The sequence below is a fragment of the Papaver somniferum genome, chromosome 4 (assembly GCF_003573695.1).
Source record: "Papaver somniferum cultivar HN1 chromosome 4, ASM357369v1, whole genome shotgun sequence".
NCBI classification, from domain to species: Eukaryota; Viridiplantae; Streptophyta; class Magnoliopsida; order Ranunculales; family Papaveraceae; genus Papaver; species Papaver somniferum.
Genome location: NC_039361.1, coordinates 134,376,408 through 134,391,345, shown reverse-complemented (window position 1 = coordinate 134,391,345; position 14,938 = coordinate 134,376,408). Strand labels below are relative to the sequence as shown.

At 37.3% G+C, this 14,938-nt stretch overlaps 3 protein-coding genes across 3 annotated transcripts; 2 read left to right on the top strand and 1 right to left on the bottom strand.

The window, feature by feature from the left end:
* Positions 1-6,513: 6,513 nt before the first annotated feature.
* On the top strand, positions 6,514-7,538 carry LOC113276645 (nuclear transcription factor Y subunit C-4-like). Its single transcript, XM_026526269.1, has one exon. The coding sequence runs from the start codon at positions 6,670-6,672 to the stop codon at positions 7,309-7,311; it is 642 nt and encodes a 213-aa protein (XP_026382054.1). The 5' UTR covers positions 6,514-6,669; the 3' UTR covers positions 7,312-7,538.
* A 1,946-nt stretch (positions 7,539-9,484) lies between these two features.
* On the bottom strand, positions 9,485-11,030 carry LOC113274285 (peroxidase 55-like). The gene is made up of 3 exons (XM_026523716.1): positions 10,721-11,030; positions 10,351-10,542; positions 9,485-10,235 (listed from the first exon to the last, which is right to left on the bottom strand). Exons 1-3 carry the CDS (start codon positions 10,937-10,939, stop codon positions 9,660-9,662), a joined length of 987 nt encoding a protein of 328 aa, XP_026379501.1. The 5' UTR covers positions 10,940-11,030; the 3' UTR covers positions 9,485-9,659.
* A 3,002-nt stretch (positions 11,031-14,032) lies between these two features.
* Positions 14,033-14,476, top strand: LOC113273160. The gene has a single exon (XM_026522923.1). The coding sequence runs from the start codon at positions 14,033-14,035 to the stop codon at positions 14,474-14,476; it is 444 nt and encodes a 147-aa protein (XP_026378708.1).
* The last annotated feature ends 462 nt before the right edge of the window (positions 14,477-14,938 follow it).

Below are 14,938 nucleotides of genomic sequence, written 5' to 3'. Positions count from 1 at the left end.
GAAAGAGTCATGAGGTGTGGGACCGGCCACGGCTAGGGCATGGTCGGCCGGCTAGTGAGCCCGGTCCCACAACATCTTTCCTAATTTATTATTATTTCTTTGATATGAGGAAACACCATGAGACTGGGGAGTTTCCTTGAGACGAAGGAGATTTGCTCAAATGAAGGGATTTTCATGAGATCAGGGAAAATAATAAAATATGATAAAATATAAAATTTGGCGTGGGACTGGCCAAGGCACGACCGGCCGAACGGTGGGCCCAGTCCCCCAGCGCCTCGATTAATTTTTTATTATTTATTATTTTCTTCCTATTTTGCATAGGTTCATCGTTCCTTCGTGTTTTGGAATGTTCGTTTGTGCATTCAAGTGCTCGTTTGTGCATTATTGCTGAGTACACTTGCACCATTTTGGTCGGGGCTTACTCGAGAGCTTCTCAGATGCCCGTATGTTGAATATTTATTACTAACCCATGGAATTCTGCTGGGAAGAACCACAAATTGAAGTGACGAAATATTACGAAAAATCGTAGAATATTCAGTTAGCGATTAGAGATAATTAATTGATGGTTCTATACGAGCTGGCATGCTGTCTAAGAGCATTAATTATCTGAGAATTGAGAGATATGAGCTTGTTGAAACGTCATATTTCTCTAATATAGTCAGGGAAAACCTTGTTGCATCCTGAAGACGTTATTGCTCTATACTAGCAGGCATGCTGTCTAGGAGCCGTCCAATCTTTCGATCCTATATAGAAACAATTACTGATATTGCTCAGTATTCATGAGATGTGCCGTTACCTCAGCTGAGAGACTACACATCTACATATACTCTGAGAGACAACCTTCTCAGTCAGAGATTTTATGGCATGAGCTTTCATGCTTCAATGAGATACATGAGCCTCAATACTCATCTGATTGCCGGATCAGAAGCATGTATAATTATGGTTTTGCGATTTTAACCCTTATCGAAAATCCACCATCTACACACTTACAACCTTGAAACCGATTTTCCACACTTCCAAACAAGTTTAGAATTGGTTCATCTGACTTTCAAGAACTATACGATTGATCAAACAAACATTCAATCACAATCACGGGTTTAACGGTTCTATCAAAACAAGTTTCGGTTCTACCTCCATGTGAGTACTGTGCATAGTCACACTAGCTTTCCAAAATTTGGTTGAATAGGTACTAGGATCGGTTCCCCACATATATATGGTATCTAACTTATATGTGTTGTACATGTCCATAGGATCGGTTCCCCTTTTCCTAAAAACGTGTTGCACATGTTCATAGGATCGGTTCCCCTTTCTGCTATAAACCTTGCTGCACCTCATACAAGGATCGGTTCCCCTTTGTGATGTACTACACCTCTTACTAGTATCGGTTCCCCTTTCCCAAATTTGGTCAGACAAAACACAAACCCGATCATACCATCTCAGGTGATTACTTTAGATCGGTTTCACTAATAAAAGTCATACCAATACATAAGTCAGGCCTTTGTGAATAGTTCTACCTAGAACACAAATAAGTTGTGAGCGGTTATACTCAATGACACATATTGGTTGTTCATAAGATAAGCAATGAATAAAAAAACCAATAACACCTGGCAATTTCCTTTTCGGTTCACAAACAAGTTTATGAACTTATTTCCTTAGAACATATGTAAAATATTGTTCCCCAGGATGAAATCCTCACATCATAACGATACATAATCACAATAGCATTCAAATGATTATGGCGATGTATTATCTACAAAGTTTAATTGTTAAGCAATAAACCTCTTATTGTATTCCTTAATACTGTGTCTATCTAGAGTTCAAATATGCTTCGCAGTTTTGTTTTCAATATGCACGACTTGAAAGATACTTTAGGGAATGAAACAATTCAAGTCAAATGTCACTAACCTCAAGTGGAAGGATGATTGTTGTCGTTGTAGCTCATTGCTTCTTCACATCTTCAAGTCTTCGCAATAGTTGTAATGTCTCACTATCCTAATACTTTCAATCTAACCTATACGAAGTTGACTCTAGTACATAATCAAGCGACTCTTAACATGAGTTTTGATTCACTAAAATATGACAACCAAACTTGACATACCAACGCTTGGTGGGTTCAACCGAGCTATGCTCTAACACTTCTGGGATCAGAGACGTAGAGAGCGCAACTGTACCGTGGATCAGTGTGAGATTGATTGGGGTTCAACTACAGTCCAGACCGAAGTTAGTTTGTAGTAGGCTAGTTTCTGTAGCGGCTTAATACAGTGTGTATTCAATCTGGACTAGGTCCCGGGGTTTTTCTGCATTGGTTTCCTCGTTAACAAAATTCTGGTGTCTGTGTTATTTCTTTTCCGCATTATATTTTTTTATATAATTGAAATATCACAGGTTGTGTGTTAAGATCAATCAATTAGAATATCCAACCTTTGGTTGTTGATTTACATTGATTGAGACTTGAACATTGGTCTTTGGTACCGTTCAAGTTATTTCACATAATAATCAGGCTCACGGATTTCTATCTGTTCGATTTGCTGATTACATTGTGAAATAGAGATATTAGAACTCTTTGATATACTTTTTTAAGATTGAGTCTAGTTGATTCTCTTGAAAGTATATTGGAGTTAGTCCATACAGATTGTTAATCGAAATATTGGGTGTGGTTGTTGTACCCGCTTTTTCAATTTATTACAAAAATGATCATACCAAAATCATTTATCTATTTATGATTATCCTTAATTATAAATAGATAATCATAAATTTTACCAAACAAGGCCATAAGGTTTAGTTTTTTTATTTCTAATTAGATTCAAGTTAGTTATTGAAGGAATGTTTATATTTGGGGATTTCAATAAAGTGCCACACTTCCAATTTCCGGTTAATAAAGTGCCACCGTTTTTTTCATAATTTATAAAATGACACAACTGTTGTTTATTCCGTCAAGGCCCACAAAATTGGTCTATAATCATTGAAAAAGTCAAGAAAATATATCATTATTACCTAACTATCCTTCTCTATCTTTAAATACTTGCACCCGTACAAAAACGGAAAAAAATTCGATCTGATTCATGTCTTCTTCTTCTTCCCCGAGAGTCATCTTCTTATTTTTCCGGCGAGACAAGATCACCTATGGATCTTTACTAACTTACTTTTTGTTTTCATGATTGCTTCACTTTAGGGTTTATTAGGGTTCGTCGGGAAGAACGTGATTTAGGGGTTTTCTGAATATTCAGATTTTAGAGATTTCCATTCTAATTTTGGGTTTTACTGGAAATGGGTAAGATTCATCTGTTGATTGATGTTTTGAAGTTGTTTAAGAAAGAAATTGAGAGATGATTGGGAATTTTAGAAATCAGTAAAATTTGGGTTTTCAAAGTTTATTAGAAACTCAATTAGGGATGGATAATAAGAAAGTAGAGAATGGGTTTGCATGATTTGAAGATTAGGATTGAGAATTTAATCTCGAGTAAGAGGAAAAAGGGAATTTGAGATTTATTTCAGGGTTTCTGAGAAATCAAGATGGTGATGAAGTTTGAAAGATTGTTGTTAGTTTTAAAACGAGTCACTGCGTCGAGTCAACCGCTAAATTGAGAATTGGAAATTGCAGATGGAGGAAAATGGAATGTGATATGTATGCATAAGATGGCTTTACTGGTTAAATTGTGGGTCTGTGAGATGTTGCAGGAAGGGATGAATTGGTCTATGTGCTGTTGAAACTGAGTATGAACCTGCTGGTGATGCTGATGTTTGGATGGATAGATGTATGCTTAGGACTTGACAGTGGCTGGCAATTGCAGTTGCAGTTCAAATGATGTTGTTGTTGATGTTGGTGTTTGGCAGAAGAATCAAGAAGGAAATGAAGCTGCAGATGTTATTGTTGCTGCTTGAAGTGTTAGTTGAACCAAATGGGTTTCTTGGTGGTGTATCATGGAAGAGAAGGATGAGCTAGATTTGGAAATGATTATTCTGCAAAATCAGTGGATGAGATGTTTGGCTCAATGGGTTTATGAAGGTGGTGCAGTGGACACAAGAACAAGAAGGAATTGGTAATGATGTTGTGCATTACAGGGAATGAAATCTAATAAGAGATGGTTATTCATGTAGAGTGTTGTGTCTTATGCAGTAATGAGGTGTTGTCTCACATTGGCTTGGTAGCAGTGAATAGATGAGCTCGATGTGGTTTGTATGTTACTGAATTTGGGAAGTGAGAAGAAGGCAAAGACGAACTTGATGCAGTTGATTTAGCTCTGACTCACGACTTAACTCGCTAATGACTCGCAATGATGACTTGATTTAACTCATTATAGTGAGATGATTTGAGGGTATAAATGTCTTTTACTAAGCTGAATTGCTACCACCTATGCGCTAACAGATGTTAACTGTTTAAAAAAAAACGAGATGGAAAAGGTTAAATGTGTGGCATAAAATAAATTCTGAAAAAAAACGGTGGCACTTTCTTAAACAGGAAATTGAAAGTGTGGCACTTTATTAAAATCCCCTTTATATTTTTGTTATAATTTAGGTCACCTCACCACCATACAAATCTAGGACATTCAAATGCATTAGAGCCCTCAAAACCAAATCCCCGGTCTCCTGTAATAGGTATACGAAGGGAAGTTGTTCGTGTGTCGGAATGATAAATCCCCAAACTATTTTATTATTATTATTATTATGAAAGGGGGCCACTGAGGCATTTATTAAGCAAACCAAAAGAGAAAACTACAATGACTTGGATGGGAGTCGCGCAACAATTTGCGCACCAACACCTTTCTGAATAATAATACCTAGCCTATGAAATAGAATACTGCCTAGATGATTATTCACATCGTGATATGCCATACAGTTCTTCAATCTCTTCACGAAATCAATGACGTCGTCTCCTAGTTCCCCTAAGGTTGAAAATGCTAACACACCGAAACTGTACCCATGAGCGGAACATATATCAGCATACTTGTTACGCTTGCGGGTAATAGCGGCTGAAATAGCATATCCTGGGGTGAAACTTCGGTTACCCCCTTTAGAAAATGGGGAGACGCCCGTGACGTCGAAACATATGTCGCGTCCATTTTCCCAATTATAGACCATGATATCTGCTGGTTTGAGAGGAGTGTTCCTGTTTGTTGTGAGGCCAAGTGCGACTTCTTTCCTTGCTGCAACTCCAGCTTTGTAACATAATTCTGCAAAGAGATCTCTTACCATATCGTGTCGATATTTCAGACCAACCTCACTAGCACAGTGGATGGCGTGATCCCCGAACCGATCCATGGCTCTTTTGCAGCAAGAACAAATGCTATCGTCGTTGAAAAGAGGAATCCCAAGACGGTATTGTAGCACTGCCCTGAATTGACGCGGCCCAATGGACTGATTCAGACCCTGAATGGGAACAACCTTAAGGTAGTCTTGTGCGTGTGCTTTCTTGTTGCACTGCCATAGAATGGCATCAAGCTAATGTTGAGTTTAGTGGAGGAGGTAAGATGTGGGTTGTACAGTTCCGCCACGTCATGTGGGGGTAAGGTCTTAGTCTAGCGGCGATGGAGGAAATTAAGATATGGGCGAAGAAGAATTCCTCGGCCAAGAGTGTTTTATTTATATAAAACACTAAAGATGGGTCCAAAATCTGATATTGATATATTTTATTAGTTTTTTCTACTATTATAAAAGAGTAAGTGAGGATTAAATCCTCGTTTTTCTCTTTTTTCTGGTGAGGCTTCAATTCTCGCTTATTTTAAAATCCCCTCCCACATTACCTACTTTCGAGCAGAGAGAATGGGGATTTAAAGTTTTTAAACTTTAGGCCACGGTCTTCTATCAGTGTCATTACCCATAATTTATCCACTAGACTCAGCCTAAGCTCCAACAGGGTACCACCGCATTAATTGAACAGGTTGTCGTGCTAGCCTACCAGCGAGTCTCATGAGGAACTAGCCAAGGGAGCCGAAACGGATAGCGTGGTTAATTATGTCGCAAGGGGGGCAAGCTAACTCTACCTTTCATGTCAAATTCAACAATATTGCGCCAACAGAAACTCGAACCTGGGACCTCCTGGAACACATCAACTTTTGAGGAACGGGGATGACCACATGAGTTAGCTACCCTTTTTATTATAATTATTATTTTATAACTTGGCATGAGCGCGTCATGAAATACATTTATATACTACACAAACTCTTGAACGGATTTCATGAGATCTCCAAATTTTTGAACAAACACTCGATCCGCTAGCCTCCTACTTGAGAGTCAGGCTCCTAGCTAACCGGACCAACTCCTGATGGTTAAGTCCCATACTAGATCAACCCCTTTTAATCGATGGTGACATGGTGTGAGCGAGAGGCAGGTAGATTGATTCTTATCCGAGAGTCGGATGACTCGGATCCCCATTTTGTTCCGCTTGTATGGACATGAAGCCTGTAGTTGTTGGATTGGTCGTAGGCCCGTAGCCAATAGGAGCTGGTCAAAGGTCCCTGGTAGGTTCCGTACTCCGGAACTACCATACACCCCGGATTCACAACCGTGAGATACCACAAGCAATAGTTACCCGTCCCTCCCTCCTCTCACATCGAAACTAAAACTAGGGTAAAGTAGATATCCCCAATTCTACAGCAGCACCCTTTTCTCAAATCAACAATCTCCACTTGTCTCAACATTTTCCACCTGAATCATCTTCTTCATTCAAAGATGGAGAACAACAAACACTTAATGAACCCTAATCATAACCAATCATCGACATCCCCCTACCCAACACAACAATCATTTGAATCCCTAATGCAACAACAAACCCAGAAAATCCAAATGTTCTTGTCATACCAAAGACAAGAAATAGAACAAATCAATGATTTCAAGAACCATCAACTCCCATTAGCAAGAATCAAGAAGATCATGAAAGCAGATGAAGATGTACGGATGATATCAGCCGAAGCACCAATCCTGTTCTCTAAAGCATGTGAACTATTCATACTGGAGCTTACTATACGTTCATGGTTACACGCTGAAGAAAACAAGAGAAGAACGTTACAGAAGAATGATATTTCTGCTGCTATCACTAGGACTGACATTTTTGATTTTTTGGTGGATATTGTACCTAGAGAGGAAGAGGTTGTCAAAGGAGGTGCTGTTGGGGCTGTTGCTATTGGTAGACCTGCAATGGTCGGAGGAATGGATCATGGGGTTTATGAACATCAGCCTTCACAGGCTTGGCAATCTGTTTGGCAGACTGATGATGGTGGTGCCTATGGTGGCGGAGGAAGCGCGGAAAATCATGGTAATTTGGAGGGGATTACTGGGTACGTTGTGGAACATAATCCTTCTGATTCCCTGTAGAGATCTAAAATCTTAAAGATTGTTGGGTTTTCATTAGTTATTGTGATTTTTAGGGTACCATAAGGGATTTTCTAAAATATTGGTGCTCGTTAACAATGTGAAGATTTTATATGCTGTGGGTAGTGTTCTACTGGGTTGTTCCAAAATTAGTAGTGTGTTTTAAGATTTTATATGTTAATATGTGAATGAATACACGAGATGTATTTGTGTTTTTCTTTTTGTTTTTTTGTTTCCTTGTTCATTTGGTCATAGTTCATGTTAATGGAGTTTCGTATTTGTGGCTCTTAGGTTAGTAACATGTTTTATAAGCTTACTAACATTCGGTCTAGAGTTAGTGATACTGAGGAGGTGATACAAACTGGGAAATGTATGAGGGGACATGCGAACTGCTCTAGAGAACAACAGCTATAGTGGATGGTATTGTTCTAGAAACATGTCGCCATGTCGGTTGAGTTCATGTAGCTGGATAGAAGGAAAGTAAGTTTTCATAATGCTGCATTGCTTGATTATCATTTATCATTGACACTAGATGTATAGTTCGTTGAATAATTGAACATGCTCAAACCTTAACTAAAGTTAGTATAGGTTCAGAGCATGATCACTGTAGAAATGTAGTCACTTAAATTGGATATTTGTATGCTCCATTTCGGAAACACCTTGAAGTGTGATTATCTTTCCAGTGTAGCCCAACCATGTACTAAATAAGGCCGTAACCGGTAAGGGTAGGGTGCAGAGAATGGCATATGGTCCTTTTAGATCTTAATCTGCCTCATTTCGGTGACTGTATAGATATGTTAGCTTCCCGTCTACAATCTCATTGTTTATGGTGGCAGTTTCATCCAGTTACATCAAGCAGAATATGCGGGAAGCATAGATTAAGTTATCACTATTGCATTTGGTTTTTAGGGTGACACCCATAAGACTTGTCAAGTCGTAGCTATGTTTACTCTCAAGTGAGGTGAGAGGACCTTTTCGCTAGGAGTCATGATTCTATCATCTCCATCATATTTGTCAAATCATTTCAAGTTCCGTAACATGTGGGATTGTCAGGAGAAATCATGTTCTATTAAGTTGGTAGGTTATTGTGTGTATTTGTAAGTATGAAGCATACATGTAGGCTTCTCTTTTGCGGTCAAATGTTGATGGCAGGGGAGGATAGAGAACGTAGATCAGGAATAACTACATGAGGCATGTTCTGCTACCTGGTTTATCTTTGTTCAGCTGAAGTATGTAATAAATCATGTTGATCTTATTTCTACCTGTCGCTGACATTTTTATCAATTTCATCATAGCTTCGCGGAGATGTATATGGTTTTGATCCATTGGTTAGCTTATATATTTGTGTTATGTGGTTGACATTAAAATTAGCATCGGGCTTCTGTGGCAATTGGTTGATTTATAAAACAGGGGAAGACCTGTACTGGGCAGTAGTCACTAATCTGGTTATTCAGTTCAGGAGATTGAATTTGTTTGGTAGAACTGATTTTGTGCTGTTAAGATGCAGCGGAACAGTGAGTAGAATTAGGTTCATTATAGAAATCGCAGTCCTTGAACGATTGTTGTCAGTTTTGGTATATTTTAGATGCTACATATGATTGCATGTGCAAACATAGCAAACCACAGGAGTCCCCCTACTTGTTTGGGGTTCGGTTCTAGCTGCGATTTTCATGCTGCTCCAGGCCCCATGGAGACAAGAGCTTGTTAGGAGAAGATACAGTAAGTTAGTGAGCATTATCAATTTGTTCCACTTCAGACACCAGGAACTAGTATCTTTCTTCTTTTCCCACTTGCTCCTCTTTTGCTCATCCTATTATTTGGCTGTGTTGTGATTTATCTGCTGCATTGAATTGAAAGTCTGGCTGAATTGAAACCCTACTTCAGCCAAAAAGTATTGATATTTGAGTTATGTGCGCTCACGACTGAAAACATTGAAATGAAGAGAAGAATAAGAGGTGCTGCATATACTGTTCGACACTTTGTCAAATTATTGTCCAAGGAAAATTTGCATTGCGTTATCGTTCTTCCAAAGCCCAACCGTGTTGAAGCAAAATCCGGGTTTTCATTGGCATGGCAAAAGGTTAAATGAGATCTTCATTACTTGTTTTCTTTACTCCGTAGAAATAAAGAATCTTGCTAACATTTCCTCATTCTCTTTACGTGCAGTGGTGTATAATTAACCAATAATTCCATATTCATTGCATTAGCTTAAGTATATCATTTGATTATTACTCGTAAACTCGACTACAAATTGGCCATATTCCAGGAAAGCAACTGAAACGACATGAAAATGAGTGTGAATAACTCGTAACTACTAAATTGTGCAGCTACTTATAGTGGTCACTTAATCCTCAAGAATTGTAGGCAATGCAGTCTCTCCTAATTTCTCCCTGGTTTCCTGTCTTCACACCCACTCTTCCCAGTTTCACCATCGCATTCGAAAAAGCTCTATTGAAGTTAAACGTGTTCCTGGCAAATTCGTTCACTGTATCTCGAGAAGCTGGATTTGTGTATAGAACCTGATCAGAAGTGAGAAGTCCTTTGCCTTGGACCAGATTTTGATAATACATATTATCAAATCTTCGAGGAGTTGCTGGGTCTATATTTATGGCGATATTTGGATCTACATCTGTAGGGCAATCAGATAGTAGCTGTTGTGCGTAATTTGAATCTAGAGAGGGGTCAATTGGTGAAAAAGGACTGAATGAGTAGAGACGTTTTGAAATGCGCTCGCAATGAGAGAAACCCACAGTATGGGCACCAGAAAGTGCTATCATATCAGTTTGGTCGAGGTTGTGTTTTCTAAACATGGAGTTGAGTTCATCCAGATGTGCATCTGGCTCTGGAAGATTTCCAGCAACTCTGGATGCTTTAGAGACAAGACCGTCTCGACGTCCCAGTTCCACGTTGAAAGAAGGCCCCCCTGCCTGTTCACCAATATTGAAGACAAACAGAATTTCAGGTGCCGGCTATTAAATTATCAAATATCTTTAGGTTTTTACCAGAGTCTGTGATGAAGGGAAGTCTTTCCCTGAAGCTTACCAGAACAACGACATCACGAGCAGCAATAGCTATAACATCAGCACAAGATACTACACCGGGACATGAAGCTTCAACTGCTTGCTTAGCTTTAATGACAGTGTCAAATCCATCTCCGGCAAGGGAAAGATTATCTGGTGAGTCTTTTTCTGCATCGTTGTTTGGCGATGCAATCATAACTGAGGCATCACATCCCTGCAAATTGGAACACAATATGAGAACTCAATCCTGGGTAAGCTTAACAAAACAAACAAAAGCCTTCGGTATTCGAGCTTGTTATGAATAATATTAAACTATCTAAAAGAAGTCTTTGCCATTAGGAAACAAAATTGAAAGTGAAAACATACTAGAATGAGATTTAGCCATGGTATACCTCAACGAAGCAATCATGGAAAAACAGTCGAAGAGTGGCAGGAACGGTGGTGAAAGTCTGGAAAAATTTCGATAACACAGCTTGTCTTATGACAAATTCTACGTTCGGGCAAGTTTGGGCATAGTAATTCTCGCTCAGTTGTCCTTCTCCTCTATACAAAGTGATGGACACCATCAGTAGACACAAACATAATTTCTTTGTACTTGTTAGCTCCATCATCCACGAACAAATCACAGTGGGTATATTCTGTTGGAGAGTAAGAAAAAGTGAGAGAAATGAGCTCGTCTTTCTTTAGTTTAGTCCCAGCCTTGGGTTTTATTTATATATAGAGAGAGAGAAGAGAAAAAGTAGAGTTAACAGAGGAAAGAAATCAAAAGATAATAATAAGAAATTTTGAAATAAAAGATTAGAAATTAATCGTTTGTCATTTTTTTGGACAGCAAGTTAGGAAGCTTCGAACAGAAATTAACAGATTTCCACACTAATTGAACCCATATTTGAACTTTTAACAGATACTACCGGTGTTCATAGTTGACACTCATTTGTTTATTGGAATATTGAAGTGTTGCATGCATGAATACACCTAATTGCATCAATTTAGCAACTTCATATGCCTAATTGGCTACATATAAGCATCCGGTAGTTGTCTCCTCATCTCCAATTGTCCATCCTTGTATGTAGTTCTCCTAGATACTGATACTAGTACGATCGTTGCCACGATGGGAGGGCCGACCGAAGAAGAATCTGAAGATGGGGTTTGTCTGCGATTATTTTCGTCTCATTTAAGAAAATGTGATACTTTCACAACTCGTTTTAGTAAAAGTGATACTTTCGCTCCGTTTCAGAAAAAGTGATATTTTCTCCCTGTTTCGACAAAAATGACACTTTCTTCCCGTTTCGAAAAAAGTGATACTTTCTCCACGTTTCGGAAAAAGTGATATTTTCGCGATACTTTTTCTGAAACGAAGCGAAAGTATCATTTTTTCCAAAACAGGGTAAAAGTATCACTTTTCCTGAAACGAAGCGAAAGTATCACTTTTCCCGAAACGAGATGTGAAAGTATCACTTTTTCTGAAACGGAAAATTAGTCGATCCATAAACCAAAATATGCTTGCATGATGTGTTATGCATCCTTTGTGGTGGTTTGCGTAATGAATATACATTTAATTTTCTAAAATTATGCCTAAAATGATAAATACTTCCAAATTTTTCGTAAAAACTCTAAATTTGATATTGTTGTTTGTACTTGTTGCGTAGAATTTTTTATAACCTTTCCAACGAAATAAAATTGTAAAATTCAGGCATGGAGTTTTAGATATGTTATATTAAAGTTTGGTTTCCAATTATACCCTGAAAAGATAGGATACACAAGGATAGGAATTGAACTAAAAGGGAGGGACATTTTTGGTTTTTCGACCCTAACCATTTCCAATCTTTTTGTGTCAATTGACCACTTACATTTTACAAAAAGAAATGAACATGTAAAGGTCCTCTGTCGCTTCGCTCGGTCGACCCAATTAAATCAGAAAAAAAAAGCAAGGTTGTTGCACATAGTTACCAAATTCCACGATTGTTAGGGTGCCAAGCAAAAAGCAGACCCTGAGACATATTGTATTTGGTAATTCGACGTAAAATTTGGTAGCGTTCTGCAACAGCCTTGAAAAAAAAGTCTAAAACATATAGTATCTTAAACGGTTTTTGTTAGTGGCATTTGCACTTGGTTGTCGACATCAATTCGGCACTCTTTCCCTTTCATAAGCTAGCTAGGTAATTTGTAATAATAATAATAATAAAAAAATCAATTTCTCAGTGTGGGTACCAGTACTATGTCAAAAACTGTACGTTTATGAGAAAGAAGACATCTACGGCATGGAACTCTTAAAGCATGACAAAAATAAAAGGAAAGGGAAAGAAAAATAAAAAGAAGGGTAAATGGATTATGATCAAACCCACATTCTACTTTCATGTGGATTTTTTGTTGGCACTCATTTCCTGATATTACAAGAACGAGGGAAAAAGATGAAAACAATCAAACGATTTAATGGGATTCGATGACATCTGATTTATTGGTATAATGTTGGTAAACAACTGCAAATGTGTTCGAGAAGTTGCTTTTGTTTTTAGTCCTACTATGGTATGTTGGAAATGAATGAAATTCTTTAATAATGTTTAGTTATGGACATTTCACATTTTGATTGAACTTTTTGGTGAATGCTGATGAATGCTACCTTGGTCTTGTAATACAAATTTTCTGTTTGATGTTGACATTCTAACAAATCTACTAAGCTTTTTTCTTTGTTTCGAAATACAATTTTCTTTGTGAATCTAATAGTCATACGCTTTAGTAGTAGGTTCCAGTGAGTTTACTTGTTGGCCTAATTTTCTTGTAATTTTAGCATGAGTTATTTTATTTTTGACTTGTTAATGATTATTTCTTTTACTTCACTTAACGTAATTGATTTTGTTTTTCTTAAGCCTTGAAGCTGGCTTGTTTTATTTGCATGAATCACTAGTAACTTATGCATTGCATCTTCTTTTCAAACGCCTTTAACTCAGTCAAAATCCGCGTTCAAAATTTCAGTTTCTGGTTTTTTTTCATCTTCATCTTCGGAGCATATTTGTTCCATTCCCTCCCAAGATGTAATTTTTTTCAAAATTAATCAGTATGGGTCAAGCATTGCTGAACATTTGGCAAGCTCAACCACTTATTTTCTTTCCCTGAATTAGTCCCTCTAAAGCAACAGGAAGAGACACGGGTATTTTTCTTTTAAATTTTCTTATGTTATTGATTTAACTAGCTTTAAATACTCTTATTTCTGCTTGTTTTTCCTTTTAAGTGATTGTGTGTGAACCAATTTTTGAAATCCTAGTTTTTAGCATACTTCTTGATTACCTTTGACACCCTTGTTTTTTCTGACACTATGAAAATCCTAGTTTGGAATGTGCAAGGGTGTAGAAACTCCTTAACACAAAATCACTTATTAAACCTTCTTAATAAAGAAAAATCTGAAATTCTATTTTTATCTGAAACTAAAACCAAAGACCCTTAGTAAAAAAATTAGTATCATCATTTCCTAATTATCATATAGTTGACCCTGTAAGGTCAGCAGGAGGATTGGTGGTAGGTTGGATAAATGGTTTTCATTTTGAAATTGTTCAATGGAACATAAACATGATAAATATTATTGTCAAATCCTCTTTTGATACCAAAAAGTGGATTTTAACATGTTTCTATGGCAGTCCTTACCCAACTAATAGAAATATTGTCTGGGATTTATTAGAAGAAATTAGCAAACAGGTATCTAAAGACTGATGCCTTGGATAGTCATTGGAGATTTTAATATGAACTTCAATCAATCTGAAGAACTAGGAGGTCTACCTTTCAACAAAACTAATAGTGCATACTATGCTAATATCTTAGAAATATCAGGTCTTTATGGCTTAGGCTATTCAGATAATGATTACATTTGGGACAACCATCGAGAAGGGAATCAAAATATCCATGAAAGACTAGATATAGCTGTGATTAATGATAAATGGCATACTCATTTCCCATATGCTTATCTTCCTCACTTAGTAGCAGTAGGCTGCCCCATCTTGCTCACTTTAGATTCTCAAATATCTAAATCTGAATGGGTCTTTAAATTCTATGACATCTGGTTGAAAGATCTCTCTTGTTTACAAGTAATTCAGGGATCTTGGAATGCTATCTATGAAATGAAAGCATCATCTAGGCTAGTCCATAATCTTAAATAGGTTGGGGTAAATCTAGCTGACTGGAAAAAGAATATATTTGGTCTGCCTACCAAAAAAATGAATAAAATGCTTAGAGAAATAAAAAGATTACAATCTCAACGAGTGACTTTACACCAACAGAATAAAATTAAAGGTAACTTACAAGAACTAGAAACCCTTTATGACACTCAAGAGGCCGTAGCTAAACAACAATCAAGAGATAACATACTTAACTTAGGAGAAAGGAATACTAAATATTTTCATACCATTACTTTGAGAAGACGAAAGTGGAACACAATTCAAAGAATAACTAATGATCAAAACCAAGTAACTAAGGATAGAAAGAAAATTCACAATTCTCTAACTTCTTACTTTAACTCTCTTTTTTGTGAAACTTCCCTAGAAACTGATTTATCAAATCCAATTTTTAAAGACATCTCTGCTGCCGTTTCTATTTCTGATAATGACAGAATCTTAGTTATC